This window comes from Cydia pomonella, chromosome 17 (assembly GCF_033807575.1).
Source record: "Cydia pomonella isolate Wapato2018A chromosome 17, ilCydPomo1, whole genome shotgun sequence".
NCBI lineage: Eukaryota > Metazoa > Arthropoda > Insecta > Lepidoptera > Tortricidae > Cydia > Cydia pomonella.
In genome coordinates, this window is record NC_084719.1 from 10,164,792 (window position 1) to 10,186,400 (window position 21,609).

General features: G+C 42.1%; 1 protein-coding gene across 1 annotated transcript in view; it reads right to left on the reverse strand.

The window, feature by feature from the left end:
* LOC133526793 (dmX-like protein 2) overlaps positions 1–21,609 on the reverse strand; it is a 75,209-nt gene that overhangs the window by 4,516 nt on the left and 49,084 nt on the right. The window contains exons 35-62 of the mRNA XM_061863573.1: positions 21,385–21,560; positions 20,580–20,717; positions 19,874–19,989; positions 19,090–19,330; positions 18,021–18,261; positions 17,228–17,363; positions 15,592–15,800; positions 14,833–15,069; positions 14,126–14,358; positions 13,770–13,939; positions 13,471–13,577; positions 12,871–13,115; positions 12,133–12,324; positions 11,538–11,659; positions 11,071–11,213; positions 10,749–10,911; positions 10,015–10,117; positions 9,495–9,674; positions 9,105–9,286; positions 8,401–8,509; positions 6,531–6,614; positions 5,981–6,041; positions 5,273–5,508; positions 4,860–4,929; positions 4,704–4,778; positions 2,612–2,829; positions 1,578–1,683; positions 632–741 (exon numbers count right to left, since the gene is read on the reverse strand). Of these exons, the coding sequence (XP_061719557.1) occupies positions 635–741; positions 1,578–1,683; positions 2,612–2,829; positions 4,704–4,778; positions 4,860–4,929; positions 5,273–5,508; positions 5,981–6,041; positions 6,531–6,614; positions 8,401–8,509; positions 9,105–9,286; positions 9,495–9,674; positions 10,015–10,117; positions 10,749–10,911; positions 11,071–11,213; positions 11,538–11,659; positions 12,133–12,324; positions 12,871–13,115; positions 13,471–13,577; positions 13,770–13,939; positions 14,126–14,358; positions 14,833–15,069; positions 15,592–15,800; positions 17,228–17,363; positions 18,021–18,261; positions 19,090–19,330; positions 19,874–19,989; positions 20,580–20,717; positions 21,385–21,560 (4,400 nt within the window). The 3' untranslated portion in view covers positions 632–634. The remainder of the gene's footprint in view (positions 1–631; positions 742–1,577; positions 1,684–2,611; positions 2,830–4,703; positions 4,779–4,859; positions 4,930–5,272; positions 5,509–5,980; positions 6,042–6,530; positions 6,615–8,400; positions 8,510–9,104; positions 9,287–9,494; positions 9,675–10,014; positions 10,118–10,748; positions 10,912–11,070; positions 11,214–11,537; positions 11,660–12,132; positions 12,325–12,870; positions 13,116–13,470; positions 13,578–13,769; positions 13,940–14,125; positions 14,359–14,832; positions 15,070–15,591; positions 15,801–17,227; positions 17,364–18,020; positions 18,262–19,089; positions 19,331–19,873; positions 19,990–20,579; positions 20,718–21,384; positions 21,561–21,609) is intronic.

Genomic DNA, 21,609 nt, shown 5'->3' on the forward strand with positions numbered 1-21,609 from the left:
CGTAGAAAAACCGAAAAAATGTGGGCAGCATAGACATAGACCAAAAGGTTACGCGCAGCAATTTCTCCGCGAGGCGGTTCATTCTGTGTTCCCACACATGGTTAAAAGTAAGCCAAATCAGCACCAAATTGATATTGCGTATTAGTGGATTATTCTTCAACCACCTCTCCTCTCCTTCATCATCTGTGAAACCTCACGCTTACATAAGAGCGTTTATTTTTTTGCCACTTTTGTTATTTCTAGTCAAGAGCCCTTTTCATCCTTAGGTACAGGAGCAAAAAAAAATCACATAATGTCCACACATTTTTCTAACTTTCCTTTTTGCTGCCACTTTTTGCTATACAAAATATAAGGGGAAATGGAAACACAATAGGAATAAAACCCTGGGACATTTTTTTATTCCATTAGGATCGAAAGAGCTCGTGATTCTGAGTAGAAAAATACAGAAATTATGAAAAAATACAAAATTAATAAGTGGAATTTTTTTAAAGAAACGATCATATAGACTGTGATACACCTAGCTCTTGAACGACACGATACGTAGTTCACAATGGCATTGCTAATAAAAGTAAACCTTTTACCTGTGCAATATGGCTCACAGTCTATCCTGTGTTGTTACACTGTAACTCACCTATTAATTAGAATACTGCGCGTGGCTCGGCGGCGGCGCGTCGCGCTCGGGCAGCTTGCGCACCTTCATGGTGCCGTCCGCGCCGCACGAGAACAGCCGACCGGCGCTGTCTGTAATACAAAATCACACATTGTCCGATGCAAATCTAACGGGGTCCGAGCCCTAGCTAAGGAATTAGAATCTTCAGTGCTGTAGTTGCATTCCATATTAAATAGCAGCTCCAATTGCAGTAACGAGAAATTAGCTGGTTAAGGTGACTTATACTTTCAGCAGCAGTAGCTATAGTATGATTTTTTTTCAAATTATTTTAGGCTTCAGACCCTAATCTGTTAAATAAAAGCCATTTTTTCTTTTATGCGAGCACTAAGCTCTTGTATAAGCCACGTGGCAAAGCAATAGTGTTCTTTACAACGCAACTGTATCGTGATAGTATTAAGGTTCAAATCTATGTAATAATATGAGCGCTTGTCTACATTGAAGTGGTCGATCGTTCTACATTACCTAAATATGTTATGAGCTGTTACATTTGCATACAGTTGCTTTTTAAACGACATTGTTGCTTTAACAAGTCCCTATCACGGGAGCTGAGCGCTGGCATAGATGAAACAATGGCTTTTGTTTAACAGATTAGGGAAATCTATACTATACCTAAGCTTTTATTCCCTTAACGAAAAAAATCTGCTTACATTCTGTCTAAGCTAACTTTGCAGCGACTTGAACAGTACAAAGTGAGGCCGTGTTATTACAAACGTCATATTTTCATAGTAGTGATGACATTGACACACTTTATCCTCACAAATGCCATGCAGAGTTGTCTCGGTCCGACTCCAGATCCTTTAAACACCTTGCCTACTAAGCTGTTTCTGCTGCTGACTGTGCACTATTTGCCAGTTACGACCTTCTGAAAATGAATTTCACTTAATTTATCCATATGCGAGTAACGTACCGATATGAATCTGCGTGACGCCTTGACCGATGTGCTTGAAGAAAGAACTGCGTGCATGCTCGCCGGCAAACGTGTGCAGTAATTGATGCGTCATCAGTGAGAACACCTGGGAACGAATGCGGAGATTTTAAATAAGTGTTTTAATGATATCGTATAAGGTAATTAGAAATTAGTAATAGAAATTCTTAGTCCACAATGTATCCTGGCAGGATCGCCATGTAAGGTAAAGGGTTTATTTTTATTTCGAAGTTTAGTGTTAGCGTTTGGCTGAAATAATGCCTATCTTATATTCATCGTGGTAGTTTGTTGCGTAATTTATTGAACCATTCGTAAATAATTTTCGTATTGATCATTGTTTTATACGACCAATAACCAGTCTGTAAGTGTGTTAGGATATTTTCAGAAAAAAATGTACCATTTTTTTTTGGGAAAACCTTCAAAAAGAAAGAAAAAAGTGTAAAAAATGGCAGTTTCGTGATGCTTGTAGCATTTTGTATGAACAGTCGCAAAACTGACACCCATAATTTGTTTTAAAAACTGGGGACACATTTTTATTAATTTTAATTAATGATTCTCGTGATTCTGAGTCGAAATAACCTAAGAGTTGTTAGTTTTTCGAAAAAAAAAAAGGAAATTGTACCTACACTTTTTTTCTGAAAACCCTCGTTATCAAACTAATAGTTCACCTCATTGCCGTCCATATTTCAAAAGCCACGAGTACATTAGTGGTCGACTTCTGTTAATTTCTCAAATTTTTCGAGAGTCCTGAAACCACCTAAAACTGTAGGGGGCAGCACAGGAGACGTCAGATTTTGGGCGCGAGGTGTAAATGTGGAGTTTGTCTAATGTAGCCCACACGATGGCAGAATCTAGTATGCACAAGAAAACATACGAGAACGGTAGAGGGCAGCACTTGCTTTGGCGTGAAGTATCAACATGCTTGCGTTTCCGATTCAAGCCACAAGATGGCAGACCCTCCAACGCGCGCGGTCCATATTAGGTAAGATAAGGGTTTACATGCATGTAAGAGCTACCTTGATGTCCCCGTCGGCCGCGCCGATGGCGTACTGGTCCTCGTGGTGCGTGAGCGCGACGCACTTGATGGGCGCGTGGTGCGCGTGCAGCTTGTGGCGCGAGGCGCGCGTGCGCAGGTCCCACACGAACACGTCGCCGCGCCGCCCGCACGACACCAGCGCGCCCGCCGAGCCCGCCCACGCGAGGCACGCGGCGCCGCCCTCGTGGCATGTCCAGGCTACGGACTCGACATGGATTATGTTATGCCTCGCCCACTTAATAGCACATTGTGCATAGAAGGTAAGTGAAATTTTGGATACGAGGGTGGTAATGCAATTTGCCCGAGTTTGCAATATTATTACCCCCCGAGGTACACACAATGTTTTTCATCACACTTGCGAAGAACAAACAAAATTTTAAGCGAAATAATTCTTAAATACGGAGACATATCAAACATTCGTCAGCCATTTTGTAAATTCTTGACAAGTTAGGCATCGAAGGCACAGACCTATTCGGCATTCAGCCACAATTGAAAATTATGTAAAAATATTTTAAACGGCTGTTAAATTAAAGAAATTAAACAAAAATATTAAATTATAAACGTCAGTAATTTAAAAGTAAAACTCATTTATAGTACTTGGTTTGTATGAATAAGTGACATAATAATAAAAAAAAGCGGCCAAGTGCGAGTCGGATTCGCCCATGAAGGGTTACGTACCATTTATGACGGATTTAAAAAAAACTACTAACTAGATCTCGTTCAAACCAATTTTCGGTGGAAGTTTGCATGGTAATGTATATCATATATATTTTTTTTTAGTTTTATCATTCCGTTATTTTAGATGTTACAGGGGGGGGGACACACATTTTACCACTTTGGAAGTGTCTCTCGCGCTAACTATTCAGTTTAGAAAAGAATGATATTAGAAACCTCAATATCATTTTTGAAGACCTATCCATGGGTTTGATGAAAAAAAAATTTTTGAGTTTCAGTTCTAAGTATGGGGGTAAGTTTCTATTTTTGTGCGAAAATCTTAATGCGCTTCATAGAATACATCTACTTACCAAGTTTGAACAGTATAGTTCTTATAGTATCAGAAAAAAGTGGCTGTGACATAAACGGACATATAGACGGACATGACGAATCTATAAGGGTTCCGTTTTTTGCCATTTGGCTACGGAACCCTAAAAAGCTATACCCTACTATACGCTATAGCCCTACGGAGTTATAGCTTTTTTTTTCACAATCGATAACTCCCGCGGGAACAAAATAGGCCTTTGTCCTTGAGTACACCTGCATGAAATAAGATCTTTTTCGAGCAAGTGTGATGAAAAAAACATTCCGAACGAAGTAATGCCGGCTACACACGTAACTAAATATCGTAGCGATTAATTTGTGCAAACCGATTTGCGCAGATTTATCGATCGTGTGTATGAAAAATCGTTGTAGATTATCGTTCATTGGTGGCAGTGTCAAGTTATATTAAACCTTCGATATATCTGCACGTTACGTGTGTAGCCAGCATAACTCATCGCTGACGCTGGCAGTAGCATTTGTAAAAACGTCGATCGAATTTGCTCGGAGCATTTTAATCGTGATCAGGTAAATGTATTGATAATGTGACAAGGAGTGTTGCCTTTACATCAATCATCAGTTTGCATCAGTTGACAAAAAAATCATTATTGCAGCATTCTGACCGTCAGTGGTTTTGTTTCAGCGAGCTATGGAGCGTAGTATTCTGAGCGTGAAGTTAACCGATCGCATTAAAAATACAATACTACGCTCCAAAACTGGAATAACTGATGTAGCTGAAACTGCCGCTAAGCTCAAATGGGACTGGGCAGGGCACGTCTGCCGTATGCCGGATGACCTGTGGGCCAAAACAGCCACCTGTTGGGTCCCACAGGTTGTAAGGCGTCACGGTAGACCTCGTCGGAGATGGCGGGACGAACTTGATGCCTTCGACAGAGCCTGGTGGGAGACTTCCGAGGATAGGGACACGTGGAAGAATAAGAGGGAGGCCTTTGCCCAGCAGTGGGATAATATGGGCTCATAATATAACACTTAAATAATTAAAAAACACAAAACGCATAAAAATATTGCATACTCACAAACAACTAACGCCTTCTTGATCGGCATCAACGTATCCCATATGGCAACATTTTTGCTTTCCGAACTATGCCCGGCTGAAACAAAATGAAACATAAATATACAATTTTTACAGCTAGAATTGTCACAAAATCTGAAATAAATATAATCGTAATTACCTGTAGCAACTAAACTGCAGGAACCAAGAAAAACGAAGTCACTAATTCCTTTACTATGACATTGGTGAGTCTGCAAAAACGAAAAAGTAAAAAGTTTATTAGGCCAAGAGAATTCTAGCGTAAGTTTACTTATTAAACACGACACTATATATGGAAGTTTTCATACATAGGTATCAGTTATTCTATTAGAGTGAAATAACGGTAAAAAATCATTAAAAGAACGCCTGTTATGTTCAAGTAAATACTGTAAATGATAATGACTATATTATCATTCAAAGGTTTAAACTGTTTTAAATAAGCGTGGGATTGCAGAGAGTCGTGTTGTTGCGCCGACGGGTGCAGCTGCCACATGGCGAGGTTGCCGTCAGCAGCTGCGAACATGTTGTCTAGACGAAGTATAAAGTAGAACTTACGAAGAACGGCCTAGCGGAGGCGTGGGGTTGTGTAGCGTCGTGTTGCTGCGCCGACGGGTGGAGCTGCCACATGGCGAGGTTGCCGTCGGCATCCGCAGCCGCAAACTTGTTGCCGTAGTCGGAGAAGCGCACGCGGGTGACCTTGGCGAAGGCGCCGGGCGCGCGCACCGACCATACGCACGATGAATGGCCCCACTCCCAGAGTTGGACTGAGCCGTCGGCGCCGCCCGTCAGGTCTGATAAACGTTGGGAAAGGTCAGTATTAATATTATGGGACAATCGGTATTTTGATCCCAATTTACTGGCTGGTGTAGCGCACTGCCTGCAACCCATACGCAAACCATAATGGCAGGGTCGTCATGTGATGTGAAGCGTAGAGAGAACTACTTAGCCGGAAGTAAGTGCCAAAAGTTAAAATTATCGTTCCGAGATAATAGTAATCACTCGATGGCACTGACAAATCCTACTGGTGCATCTGATCGTTTATTGATTCCATTAAACACCATTCAAGCACCACAGAGTATTAAGAACCGGGTGAGTTTTGAAAAGGGCAGAAGTTGTAACACTTACTTGCATCAACTTGGATAGAACAAAGCGAGAGAGTTTTATTATATACGCCATATTTTCATAGAAATCTGTCAAGTTCCATGCAGTTTGCTTGGTCAGACTATAATTTTAGCGATAATATTTGAATTATCGTATACTTACACAATGGTTGCGAAGGATGAGCTGCCATACGCTTGATGTTATCAATTTTGTGTTTCAGCACCTATACATAAATGAATATTATATATCATTTCGACAGGACATAAATCTATATTACACATATGGTGCATAAAAAAGAAACCGTGATATCTAAAAAAAAGATCGATGAACAAATTAGTATTTTGTGTTAAACAGACACCGACAGATCATGCTTTTTGTAGGTTAAACAGTCATCGGACAACACAAACATACATAAGCTCCGAACGACAATATCAACGCACACATACACCTAAAACAGGAGAAAATAAATTGGTCGACGGCTACAGGATCTGCTACAATGAAAAACGAGTGAAAAAAATTATAAATCCATAAACAAAGAGCGATGTTTGATGACGAACCGAAATCTACGAAATTCCTGTTCAAATAAAAAAAAACCTGCGAAAAAGGAAACGGATAGCGATAATAAACAAAATGAACATCGAGCTGAAGTGCAAATCACTGGTTCAGAAAGTGACCGTAAAAGTGAACGAAACTGGCTAGGGTTGTCACTGACCGGTTTCATGAGAAGCTTCGAACGGTGGAGCACCAGGCGACAGTATTTCGCGTCGTGGCAACCCGGGAACTGCAAGCCCTTCACCTGCGACCAACTCTCAGTTACGACCCACGAACTTAATACAAAGTTATTATATGTGAAACTAATGTAAACTAAACCGACAGAACATTGTGATATGGTCAGTGTTGACTAGATTTTATTGTGATCAACCCTGCGATCTTTTGTGCGTTTACCGCTTTAGCTTTCGGCTAATAGAAGTATAGGTAAGCACGAGCGAAGCCCCGCAAAGAAGACACGAATACAGATAACGTCACGTACATACACAAAATCCACACCACGTTAGTATCGTTGTGAACGAATCAGTGTTGTTCAAATTTGAAATGTACACTGTTAAGTTTAGAGTGCAATTTTGTTTGCGGACATTGATTCGTTCAACAGCTAACCCATTTTGTGCATTAGTTAATATCTTCCACGTACTGTGACAATATACGCTTCGTGGCCAGTTGGCTTAGTACTTGAGTGGCTTGCCCGCCGATCCAGCTGTCAATCAATTCATTATTTACAACAATCAGTCGTTTTATACACGATTCGCATTCCGTTATTTGCATTAATTCAATTGGCACTTTCGAAACAATCGTTAGTTTCACTTATTTTCTAGTAAAAACCAGTAACATAAGTATCAAACAATAATACCAAACTATTAGTATCATTCCATGGAGTTAAATTGTTTCCAATGACCCATCCAACCCTTGCATCCATATTAAATTAATTATTAGTTTGTTATACTATACATATATATTTATTAGTATTAGCAGTTTTAGTGATATGATTTATTTCGCAACTGTAACAATTATATCCATACTGAATGAACTATCTTATTAATAAAATAAATACGAAATAAGTATATATTCAATTAGTATACGTATCTAAACTATTTGTATCACATATAGTGCGTTACTGGGTGTCAGCATTTGTAGTTCTCGCACAGTACAGTAGTTAGTAGAAAAGAAACGTACAGACGGACGGATTCGGTGTCTGGGTTTCATATTCATTGTTTCTGTGATAAGGTACGAAAGGGAACAAAAATCATTTCTTGACTAAACTTAAGAAATATCTAAAACTAATATAAAAACTTTTGAATTAGCTATGTGCACGTTAGATGTCACCTTTGAATACTTTATTGAGTTGGTAAGTTGCGCAATGAAAATTATTCATCCCAGAAAAGTGCAGACTTATACCATAGCTGGCGTTGTGATTTAATTTAATTTTCACTGGGTTCTTGCACATAGGAAATAGAATGTGTCTTTGAGTTTTAATTTTAATATTATATTAAGTACTAGAGCTCGGCCAGCAAGCCGTACTACAAACATTTTTTTGTTATTATTTATGTGGCGACAATTTTGCTTTGTTTTTTAGTTACTGAATTATTTTTGTGATACGACTCGCTATACTCTATTGAATACTTAGGGCCTATTTCACCATGTCCAAGTAAAGCATCGGATAGCTAATTAACAAATAAATGAACTGCCAGATAAAACTTCATGCAAATCTTAGCACTTTATCTACCAGTTAAGCTTATTTCAAGGTTGTGAAATGCCAACGATGACTTTTTTCGTTAGATAAGTGGCAAGTAGCTTATTCAGGACATTGTAAAACAGGTCCTTAATATCATGTTATTTTTAATAAATTACTTTCATGTGACGCAAAGTGTAAGAGTTCCACCATAAATGTTTTCAGGGCCTGAAATTCAGGCTATCACGTCGTGGTAGCATGTATCCCTCCTTGTCTTCGATTTAGGGTAGAATAAATTAATGGACGAAAGAATTCGATATCGCGTCGTTAATAATGAACGGGTCATAAATATACTTACAACGCTGGCGCCCCGCCCCGTCTGGCTCGCCATGCCGACCGGGATCTGCGGCGCGTTGGGGTTCAACGGCGAGCTGTTGCCGGTGCCTGGCACCGAACCGTTGTTGGGCCTGCCAGAATTATTACAACTTATAAATATGCCATAAAAATAAGCCTAAAACTATTGTAGAAACAGCTCTAGTGTTTGTTTCACTTTATTGTTAACTGGTACGTCATTTAGAGGCCAAAAGTGTAATTAGACGCGTTTAATTTCAGATTGCTATATGTCTGTATAACCACTTATATTGATTCCAAAAGCAAACAGTATAGTATCTAACAGTGTTGGCTGAACGTTAATTAGGATTGACCATTAACCATTACAAAATGAATCGCAAAACGGTAACGGACGGTTAAAGTTTACGGTTCAATTTGTAATGGTTAATAGTAATCAAACAAAAACAAAATGACGGTCGCATGGCTGGCGAATTTTGCGATTCCGGCAACGAGCTTATATCTGGAAATCGCGCCCCTAGATGTTAATTGTGAAATCAATCTGAACCGTATCTGAAAATAAATACCTTCTATTGTACCAGTGTGTTCTACATGGTAGTGTCAGCTAGAGGTGAAAAGTAAGAACATACGGAAAGCTACTAAGCAAATATAATTTTTAGTTGCTAAGTACACAAGTAAATAGCGAATAGCCGAGATACACGTGTAAGCACTGACTTGTCCTGGTGCTGTATGAGCAGGAAGCCGGTGTCGGGCAGCGCGGCGGGGTCGGCGCCGAGCGCCAGCAGGTCCACCTCGCACTCGTCCTCGGCCCAGCTGGCGCCGCCTCGGAGTAAGAGCGACACGTCCATCTCTTGCACCTCTCGCGCCGTTGCTACCGCAAGCAATGCACCGCCGACCTGCAATGTTAATCATTATACGTGCCTATGGATCATGTAAAAAAATCGCAAACATGATGTTAGCAGCATTTATTTGTCAAAAATAACGGAGTATCTCCGAGATTGGCGAAAATATTTATAGTATCTTCTAGTACGCTCTATTTTTTTCTGGTCGCTTGACGTCTGTTACGGAATTTTGAATCCTTTTGTATACAGAATGACAACTCACCCGGTTAAGACAGAAAGCAGCAATGGAGTCCTGCTCCTTGTGTATAATTCTGACCGGATTGTGCAGATCGTCCCCGAGCCTCTGTTGGTTAGGAAGGCAGCCCGGACGGGGTTCACCGCTCGCTTCTGCTGTGAGGGACATGGTTCGACGCCGGGAGAACACCGCGCGGATGAATATTTCCTACAATAACAGGTTTTATTTATAGACAACAACTGAAACATCGTTTTGAGTCGAAATAATTAATTCTCGCCTTATCGTAATCCTGTAAGTGTAAGGGATTCACACGAGTATAGGAGGAGCAAGCACGTGGTCAAAGTCTTTCTAAGATGGCATATAGACGGGTACCTGAGTGACGCGATAACCTAGAAGTCCAGGGCGTCACCGACGATATTTGAAGTCACCGGTTCGAATGCGGCCTCCGCCACTGGAGGGCTTGGTCACATTTTCTTTAGTATATGAAATGTTTCAGTTTACCAAATAAAAATTAAAAAAATGCAGATAATCGTTTTATGTTAGGTACCTGAACTAACTCCTGTCGAACAAGGAAACTCCACAGACGTCTCGCAGGCGCAGTGCTAAATAGATTCGAGTTGAATGGCGTGTTGTGTTTCTCTAATAAACATCTGAAAACAGTAAAAACTTCATATTTCATGCTTCATTTTTTCTAAAACTAAGAGGCAGTTAAACAAAGTGTTCAGTTATAAAAGATTATTTTCGGTGGTCATTTTAGCATTAGAAAGTTCGATGGTCAACTAGGTACAGATAATTTGTGTCACAACTTAAGTTATTTTGACAAAACCATTATTGAACGGCCTTTTGAACGTTGCAGAAGATTTAGAAAATTATAGTTTTATATAATCGAGTCAAGGCAACAGTTCCAGAAAGCAACCCGGGATGTAGTCGTAGGCGGTGCAGTAGGCCGGGGTGTAGGCGGAGAGCGACTCCAGGCTCTGTCAGCTGCCGCCATTGGACCACGCGGGGGGCACGGGACCGGTAACTGACCGGTACTTGTTGATCGGCGGGCCAGCCGGCAGCTGCTCCAGGATGTAGTCGGGGGCGGAGAGCGACTCCAGGCTCTGTCAGCTGCCGCCATTGGACCACGCGGGGGGCACGGGACCGGTAACTGACCTGTACTTGTTGATCGGCGGGCCAGCCGGCAGCTGCTCCAGGATGTAGTCGGGGGCGGAGAGCGACTCCAGGCTCTGTTAGCTGCCGCCATTGGACCACGCGGGGGGCACGGGACCGGTAACTGACCTGTACTTGTTGATCGGCGGGCCAGCCGGCAGCTGCTCCGGGAAGCAGCCCGGGATGTAGTCGGGGGGCGGAGCGCGTGATTCCAGGTTCTCGGTCAACTGCTGCTGCCATTGGTCTACGCGGCGTAAGGCCGCGTGCACGGTTGGACTCGTTGTTGCCAGCTCTAAAAATGTGAACCAATTGAATTGTGTTAATGTAAACTCCCTCAATGCCTTTGCCCTTCATCAAAAACGTTCGACTTAGAGATAAGTTCAAACTCGGTTGAAACTGAAAAGGTTATTTAATATGTCTAATGTACATACTTAAGACTCAGTTACTCTACCTGACATCTCGATGCCGCAGAGCTGCAGGAAGTGCTGCAACTTCTGCTGCGAGAGCCGCAGCACCGCGACGCGCATCAGCACCCACGAGTAAGAGTCTGGGTCGGAGTGCTCTGTATTCACTAGTTTGGCGCGCTTCGCCTCTCTGTACAAAATAATTATTACATGTGTTACAAAAATATCACAACATACCAAGATCAACCAAGATTTCTTTTCTGTAAGGGTCTATATCGCTGCTTACTATACAAATATTATTCGCTTATCAGAATTCAATAGGACTAGGTATTATTCTCTAATAAATTCGAACCCGCGACGGATGGTTTCGTAAGACAAATCTAAGTTACAAACAGTACTATTAGCCACCTGAATACCAAGTTGTAGTGTAACTTTTGCACGATAACCTGACAGAGACACTTCCAGCTTTAAACGGATTTTTACGCTGCCCTCTACAGTTCACACAAAAACTAACCTGGCCGGGTTGGTGTCAAAGATATCGTCATCGTCCGCTTCGCTGCCGCTGTCATCGGGATCTTCGGCTCCCGACTCCGCTGAATCATAATCGCAGCAATCGGGGTCTTGCTCGGGAGTTGGCTAAAAATAAAAGACAATGTGTTCCTATTGATATTTTAGAATGTTGACCGCTAATATAGCGCTCTTCATGAATATGAAAACAAATTGAATTTAACAAGTCTCAACAGGCTGAATTGATCAAAAAGCCTTTCGTCACGCTCTCGCAGTTTATTTCCTTATGGAGTACACAAATTAGTGCAGTAGCGGACGATGTTGGAGGTTGACCACAGTATGCTGCGTGGTGATTAGTTGCTTTTCTTATACTGGTCGTTTGATATGATAGTAGCAAAACAAACAAGTAAATTGAACATGTATCGAAAATGGTAGAAAAAAAATAGAAGAGTATGTTTTATGTGTTTCGTAAGTTTATTCTACTTCTGATCTAGGCTGATGTGATAAAATTTGACGGCGGAAACTCAATGAACACTGCTATCTTTATAGGAAATTGTTAATACAATTATGGCGATTCCAAGTACAAGTGAAAGTTAACGAACCTTATTCAACAAGAACGTTAATATACTGCAGTAGGGCGGCACGAACTGCTCCCTGTAGGTGGGCCTGCCCTCCTGGATGTTCTTGTGCGGGACCGAGGGCCCGAGCCCCAGCAGCCGCATGTTGAGCAGCGCTCGCTTCTCGCGGAGGGAGGACCATACGGAGGTGCCCTCGGTGCGTTCTACTAGTTTTGGCTGCGAAGCAAGTACAAATTAGCACTTTATTTATTTTTTCTATAAAAAAGTAGGGCGGGGTTAGATTCATTGTCCTCGATGGTGTCGTCCTGGCCATCTAATATACAATTCCGCTCTTTCCGTTAGTTTGCGATGTAAGTCGTATAAACTATTTGACAGTGGATGAGTGAAGGATTTTATTGCTTTTTACTTTTATAACCTTTTATATGTAAATTTAGATGGTGTGGTTTTTCAAATATTACAAGCTTTTGAAAAATTACATGGAGTTAGCTTTTTAATCCTAATTTTTTTTTCTAAAGTCTGACGCAGGGGATATCTTTGGTACATATACACCAAATCGTGCAAAAATATATTCCATAATGTCAATATGCGAAGAGGAAAACGGGGTCTACGTTTGTATAGAAAGCGGTCGTCCACTATCTTCTTTACCAGCGACCAAAGTGTAATGGCGTTATTCATAAATGTTCGTCAAATTAACAAACCGCCGAACCCGTTTGTCCCTATCCGCCATATTGACATATCCGCTTGTTAGAATGAGACAGAGACCTGCGGCGGGGCGGGCGCGGTGGTGAGCAGCCGGCGCACGCCGCCGCCGAACAGGCGCGCATGCGCGCGCGCGTCGGCCGTGTGCGCCGCCAGCCGGTACAGCAGGTGCGCGTCGCGCGCCGCCAGCGCCCAGCCCAGCAGCGCCAGGTACACCGCGCAGAACGCCTCGGCCAGCAGCACGGGCAGGCGGGGCGCTTCCTCTTCTTCGGCCGCCCGTAACGCGAGCCCGCGTAACGCTGATACTCCTGAACGAACAGGTATCATCCGTACACGTGGGACGCAGTGAAAAAAGGAATACTTTTCAAAATAGATATATATCTCTACAGTTAGCGTTCTAAAGTATCTATTACAGTCTACAAATAGAGACATATCACTTTTCGTTATTTTTTTAGAGAATAGTAAATACTTTTGACGCCTACTCTGATCGGCTACTTTCATGTTCATTGAACAAACATGTTACAAGTGAAAACTGGCAATATGCGAAAAGAGCTTCTCGCCGTCGGTCAGGTGCTTGTAAACGCATAATATTGCCAGTTTACCAAAATAATAATCAAATTAATTCCACATATCAAAGTAGTTATTAAGCTAATTTTACTATACCTGGCCATTTGTTAGGTGGGGTGGTGACAGTGAGCTCTTCGGTCGAATATCGCCGTTGCCGAGCCAGCATATGCGACGTGTGGGTTCCAGGTGTTTCGGCAATGATACTGTTTCAGGAAAAGAAATGTCTTGAAAATAATACAGGCTGAAATTGGTAGGTCATACTGAACAACTTTTACTATGGGGCCAAACCCGAAATCGCGAAAAAAAAATCAGCCGTCTCATACATTTTGGTGAATCACATGTCAATACATTTGGCCAGATCAGGACGCATCTTTCTAGTCGACTCGAGTCGATACCTGTCCGTGTGGTGGTGCTTGAGATGGAAGGTGTCAGAGTCGCACAGGCTCTGGTAGATGCAGGCGGAGAGCGCCACGGCGAGGACGCGCAGAGTGTGAAGTAGTCGAGTCGCCGAGCCGCCCGGAATGCCCATCTCGCCCAGTGTGCCCAGCATGTCTTGCGCCACGGACTGTGCAAAAATCAAAGGTACTTCGATTTTATTTATCATTTAAGGTGTTTGCTGTTGTCAAATAAAAAAATATAGTGTGCATCGGTTCAAGATTCAAGGGCCAAAGTTACAAATCGAGATGAAGTCGAGTATAAACCTTTATTATGTACCTGTTGTACAATATTATACTTCATTGTAATGTCTAACCTGCAGGTGTCTGACGGGGTCCGCCACCACGGTGTTGTTGGTGGCCACCGCGGCGGCCAGCAGCGGCAATGTAGTTGGGAACGGCAGAGGCGACAGTAACTGCTGGTGCTGTTTGTCTTGTCCCAGCTCTTGCAGTAGCAGTACTAGTTCCATGCGGACGGAGGCTAGGCCGCCCCCACCTGCACCTTGTAGCGAGCAGTAGGACAGCAGTGTTCGCAGGAGGGTTTCGTTCGCTGAAACATAATAAACAGTAACCATACAAAAAAAATCTCTTTATTGCGCAACCTGTCGAATTTTATATAGATATTATTACTTAAATGTTATATTTCTAAATAAATTAATGTGTTAAACTTCCAAAAAATGTCAACAAACATTTTTCGTGACAGCTACTCTAAATAAAAATGAACTTTCATATGGGCCATCATTCGACGCGAGAGGTACACAAGTCACGCGCCAAATACAATTAGTACTTTTCCCGTCTTTCGTAAATTAACCAATCCAATCAGATACATTTAAGCCTCTTTTTCCTCCTAGCCGCCCTTTGCACTTTAGGCTCAAAGTCCGCCTTCCCTCTAATCAGGAGCTGACGCAACGTCGGCTGTCTGACAGTGGCGAGTCCGCGTCCGCGCAAATAAGCTGCCACCGCCGAATATAATGAGTATTTCGCGCCCTATTTCCTAATGAATTGACTAATACAAACAACCTACCTTTGAGCCACTTCTTTCTCCGAACTGCCCTCTGCACTTTAGCCTCAAAGTCCGCCTTCTCCCTGATAAGCAGCTGGTGTAACGTGGGCCGGTCTGGCAGCGGCGGCGGGTCCGCGTCAGCACAGATGAGCTCGCCGCCGCCGGCCGCGCTGCTGGCGGACGCGTAGCCGCACAGGCGACGGAGGGCTTCCACTTCGCGCTCCAGCCATATGTAGAGCTGGTAGCGGAGGTGACCGCCTGTGGAACAACGGGGAGGTAAACAATTCTATTATAACTTTAGATAGATTATAGGCATTCCAAAATTAAAGCGTTTAAATTGTATAAATTTGACAGGTTGCTCTTTTTCGCGCATAGACAAGCAATAAATGTGCACGTGCTAACGAGTTCGCGCACACCAAAAGAGAAAGAGACAAGCGTATGTTAAATAACTTGTGTAAGAAAGTAACAATGACAAATGGTATGTGAAAATTAATCAACAAAAACATCAACAAGATTCATTCACAGATAATGAAATAAATATGAGTACGAATAAAACCTATTTATATGTAGTTATATAAGTAACCGATAATAATACAGGAGGGGGGCATTCGAAATACATATTGAATTTTTTGTTGTTATTCTTAGACAATCAATAGATAATCGTAGGTAAAGCCAGGGCTTAGGGGCTTTTGCTGAGATCTGATTTACAGTAAATGTTACTGAGTGTTGGCCGCGAATTTTACATGAAATGTTTTTGGTGCGATTATATTTTTCACTTACCATCAACTTCAAACCCGGTAGCGAGCGTGCTCAACTCCTCCATCAGTATCTTGAGGCACGCCACGAACTTGAGCTGCTGAGCCATAATATCGACCGATGGCGCCTCTTCCTTCTCTTTCTCGCTCTCAGCCGCCCCGTTCGCTTCCGCCTCTTCTGTCTTGTCCATCTTCATTTCTAGCGGAGGCGTGGATGCTCCCGATGCTCCAGATCTATACAAGTAACTTAATAAATGAATAAACAAGTGAAGGAGACAATAAGTAAATACAATGTCAACGTGCTATAGAGTGCAAGAGCTCGTTCCCACTATGTCGGATGTCGTGGCGATTTTTAATCGTACGTTCCACTGGCAGAACATTTTATATGAAGCTGTTCACACTCGTCCGACAACGATTTTGTGTCGGATACGACATAAAATGTCGTGCGTTTTGCCAGCCCTCCCAGCCCGGAAAAAAATATGTTTGCGCAATGCGAGCGATCGAAATCGTTCCGACATCCGACAAAATGTGAACAGCGCTATATTCACTCGTACGCGAGCGAGACACGACACGATTTTTTTCCGGGCTGGGAGGGCTGGCAAAACGCACGACATTTTATGTCGTATCCGACACAAAATCGTTGTCGGACGAGTGTGAACAGCTTCATATAAAATGTTCTGCCAGTGCAACGTACGATTAAAAATCGCCACGACATCCGACATAGTGGGAACGAGCTCGAAGGTGAGTATTGTGTTTTTATGCTGCAAAATTTTAATAATGGCTGTACTTAATATAAATTCTGAAGATTTGATCGCACTTGTTCAGGAAAGAGGTATTATTTGGGACAAGACTATAGAAGAATATAAAAATAAGCATTTGAAGTTGGCTGCTTGGCGAGAAATTTGTTCCTTGCTCGTACCAGATTTTGAGAAGTTAGATGAAAAAGAAAGACATAAGTATGATGAGTAATTTATTTAATAAAAAGTAGGTACCTACTCACTCGTTATGCGTAGGTATTTAGGTATGCATTTCATTTTGCCAAGGCACCATGCCTACTGGTGAGACGAAGTAGTTCGCGAATTCAGTTCGAACATCATCATCGCCAGCTGCGATCGTGCACGACAGACGACTAGTGGGAACAGTACCGCCGACACCCGATTGAAATCCGGATCCGACATCCGACATAGTGAGAACAGCGGCAACGACACACGATTAAAAATCGCCACGACATCCGACATAGTGGGAACGAGCTCTAAGAGCGTTTTCTCATGATCCGAACAGATATCGGATAAAGTAAAATGTATAACATATGCGTTTTTCTGTATTTATTTATTTATTTATTTAAGAAATCACCATGTCAAAAAAAATGTTTACGCAAAAAAGGCGGACTTCATGCCACAGAGCACTCTCTTTTATAGTTAGCTTTCCCATGGAGTCCCCCCGGCATCCGATATCGGCTTAGCACTTCTGATAATTTCAGAAATGTCGGTTTTTGTAATAGCCATTGTCCTAGTTGAGCACTACTTCGTCCTATTTAGGTTTGCTGGCAGGAGCGGCCCAGTCCACATTCATGGCTGACGAGCCGCAGTCCATTTCTGCAGCCGCTGGTCGGTGTTTGCGGCTTCTGAGAGACAAGTGGTCAATAGGAAGGTGATAAATACCCCTTGTCATCGTCGTCGTCCCAGTTTAGCACAAGTTCGTCCTCTTTAGGTTTGCTGACAGGCGCGGCCCAGTCCACGTCCATGGCTGACGCGCCCCAGTCCATTTCTGCAGCCGCTGGCTCGGGGTTCGCGGCTTCTGAGAAATAATAGTCATTAATTTTCATTTTTAAGACGATAGCGGACGATTGCTTTTCCATACAAACGTAGTCCTCATTTTCCTACCTGGATATTGATTTTATGGAAAATATGTTTACACAATATATTATATATTAAAGATAGCCATGCCCCTTCTTTTAATTTATTATTATTATTATAGAATGTCTTTAAGTTCTGCAACTTGCACATTGGTAAAGAAATAGTACGGACGGTCACCATGGTCTGGAACCCTTCGTGTGCGAGTCCGACTCGCACTCATTTGTATTATAATGAAGTGAAAATGTTTAATATTACATTTTCACTTCATTATAATACAAATGAGTAAGAGTTAGGAGCGAAAAACCAATTCCATACAATTTTTTAAAAGCTCCTAAATAATCAAACACATATCATAATCATAGCTGCGATTCATATTTATACATCAAATAGCGTAAATATATTTTCTATAATGTTAATATCCAGAGAGGAAAACGGGGACTACGTTCGTATGGAGAAGCGGTCACGTGACGTCGTCCCTACCCGAAAATATTTTCCGCAATATCAATATCTAGGGAAGAAAATGGGGACGACGTTTGTATGGAGAAGCGGTGGTCCACAATCATCTTAAAATGAAATGAAACGGCTGTAAAAGAGTTACTTGTTTCGCTCGCGTCAGTCAGCTGCCCCGTGTGTATAGTGGCCTCGTCGACCGAGGGCGCGGCCACGGGCGCCGGGCGCCGCTCGTCGCGCACGCGCGCCGGCAGCTTGGACAGCACCTCCAGCGCCAGCGCGGGGCAGCCCGCCTTGAAGTGCCCGTGCGCCGTTTGGAAGTACAGCCGCCGCTCGAGCCGGGTGATGCCTTCGTCGGACTCTTGCTGGAGCAGGGCTAGTGTTGCTCCCTGTGAAATAATAGTACATTACGATACAAGTGCGGAAAATAGGAAATTTGAAACGAGTGGCGATTAATTAAAACACAAGGGAGTGTTTTAAATCGACACGAGTTGCGAATTACCTATTCGCACATATATCGTACAACGTTTTACAGGACATATGGTCCTTTAAATGTTTGACACAGTAACGTAATATGCTAATTTTCGCACTTTTTTTTATGGGTCAGCAAAAACCTATGACTGCTTCTTCCTTGAAAATGTCTGCATAGTTTTTGACATAATTCGATCCGTTTAGAAAAAGAATGGTGTGGCAAATTGTTCATTCATAGAAATTACCATCCATTACAACTTACGGACCGAACTGGTCAGATTATGCCGCTTCGGTTTCATAAAATGGGTATGCACTTATACAGCTCTCTGTACAGTCGACCTCATAAATATGTATACATTTCTTCACCTTAATCCATTGCAATACGGTGAAAAGATGTATACATATTTACGAACTCAACTGTACATGTAAAAGTTGAACACGCTGAGCGCACTGGGCTTATGCGGTGTATAAGCGGCCCGCGGGCGTCAGTTATAAGTATCGAGGAATTCCCTCCATCTCTACAGTTAGGCTTGAGATACACTTGTAAGTTTTACTTACGTAAGTAAGGACAAAGCTATTTGTTAGAATGAGATAATGATATTCATCTCTCACTCTATAGTATAGCTGTGTCCCTACTTACGTAAGTAAAACTTACAAGTGTACCGGCCGCCTAACTATATATAAATGAACTATTGCTATCTCTGTCATTGTTAACTACATGCGCGCGCGGAGCATAGCGGACTGACCTGACTGGGCAGATTGTGCCGCTTGAGCCTGGGGTGCGTGCGCAGGTACACGTAGAAGTTGAACACGCTGGGCACGGGCTCGTTGTCGCGCGACTCCCGTGCGGTGTGTAAGCGGCCCGCGGGTGCGAGCAGTGTGTCGAGAGCTTCGCCGTAGCGCTTCAGCTCCCAAAGTGCCATGGAGCGCACGAATGGGTCGGGGTGTGCTCGCTCTAGGTCTATTTCGCCGTCTTCGGTTTCACCTCTACACGCAACAAATACTGGGTTAGAAGGGCAATATGAAGGCTACCTATCGCGTCAAATGATGGTCCATATGACAGTTCATTTATATATAGTTACTCTATATAAAAATGAAACAGATGACGATGCGAGAGGTAGTCTGCCGGTAGTTTAATAGCTGTCATATAAAAAGGTTGTAGATTTTTTTTGGAAATTTATCACATTAATTGAATTAGAAATGTAACATTAAAGGCATAAAAATACGGTAAAACATATTACTTCTATTATTTTCTAAATTAACCCCAACGAAAAGAGACTTGAAGGATCTGTCATAGGGACCATCATTAGACGTGACAAGTATTACGTCATACATCATTATAAAATTTATTGTTATGGTAGCCGTCCTTTATTTTACACGGTTAACAATCCTTCACTGATAAAATTCACCAATCCGAAGTTGTTTCATTGCAGTTTTTAGTTATTTTTCCTTCAAAACTGAACTGAACAAAATGAATGAACTGAGCAAATTTTGACAGTAAGATGTAATTTAGGACTGTAAATATCTTACCCGAGAATTTCATCCATCAACAATCTCTTCAAACTGGGTGACGCTGGGTTATCAGACTCGTACAACCTCGCAACGACCATGGCCAGCTGCAAGTCGCCCAGTCGTGTTATAAGCACCTACAAAAAAATTATATTCACTGACATATCTAAACAAGTTAAGCTCAATACTTGATAAAATCAGGCTTTACTTTGCGGAAATCCACTTTTTTATAGGACATTATGACACAAATTGACTATGTCCCACAGTACGCTCAATAAGGCTTGTGTTGTAGGTACTTAGGCAACAATATTCATTATATAAGTAGTTATGTAGTTATTAGTTAGCCATGGGTGTTTTCTATGTATTAAAGTAGTTAAATATACGGGCTCATCACACAAATAAAACCATTACTATGATTTGAACTCGTCACCATTAGCTCCATAGGCAGGGTCACTACCTACTAGGCTAGACCGGTCGACCATTAAAACAAAAATATACTTTATTAATCCGCGAAATAACAGCATGCTAGTCAAGCAGTGCTAACCTGTTATACTTCCTTGCGTAGATTTCGATGAAATTAATATGACCACCCACCCACTACAAAAATAAATATAACGAACCACCCCCAAAAGTACAAAACTCGACAAGTGTTTCGCCTCACCACGAGGCATCATCAGGGGATGCTGGAGAGCTTAATTATGTATACATTAAATTCACATTAGTTTACCTCCAAGGCATCTTTCAGGGCTCCCCCGAGTAAGAAAAAGGCGGCAGCATGCTCAAACCGCTGTCTTCCGAGCAGGACGAAGGCGTTTTTCAGTGCCGCTTTGCGCCAGCGATCCTCCGAAAAGTCGTTTGAAAAGAACTGTAGAGGAACAGGCATTTAGAACGTCATACTTCCTTGGAAGCTGTATGTTTGAAAATGTTTCAATTTTTATATGACGTTTGCACCCTCGTCACGAGTCTCAACATTTAAAAAAACGCAAATGTGATTCAGCGACTGGAAGTGATAGATAAAGAGCATCGAATAAGTAAGTACGTAATAAACAATTTATTGTATTAAAAATATTGATAACAGCTGTTATATATTAGAAAGTACAAAGGCGAACTTGCCCCTATGAGGAATCTCTTTAAGCTGACTAATTTTACATCATTACACATGAAAAAATATAAATACATACATATCTATAAATATATACACGAATAAAGTATGAATTTTATGAAATATTTTTTTCGAGTGGGGCTAATTGTAAATAATTGACATGTAATATTAATATTATACAATAAATGATTATGATTATATCAGAATGAGCTGTTACTTAAATTTGAACCTTAATACTATCAGGATAGTTGCTTTTTAACGACATGGTTGCTTGGCACGCGACTAAGATGCCTCCCCGTAAAAGAAACAAAGACTTTACGGGCCTGAGGCGTAAACATCATTTGAGAAAATTCATCCTCTATAACCACACACCTTCCTACCTTCCAATGACTTGTCTGAGAGCCATCGTTTTATGCTTAATAATACTCACTGCCGTCATTTTCTCGTCTCTACTCGACCTGAACAGGCCCCATAACAGCATCCTCTTCTTCATAGCGAGATAGTACAACGCGGCGTCCATGGGATCTTGCTTGGCCATGTAGGAGGCACGGGCGAGTCGCTCCACGCATATGCGTAGTAGGTCGCCTCTTATCCACCAGCCTACGCCTGAGAACAAAGTTGACACATTACAAATGCCGGTAGATCCACATAGTAG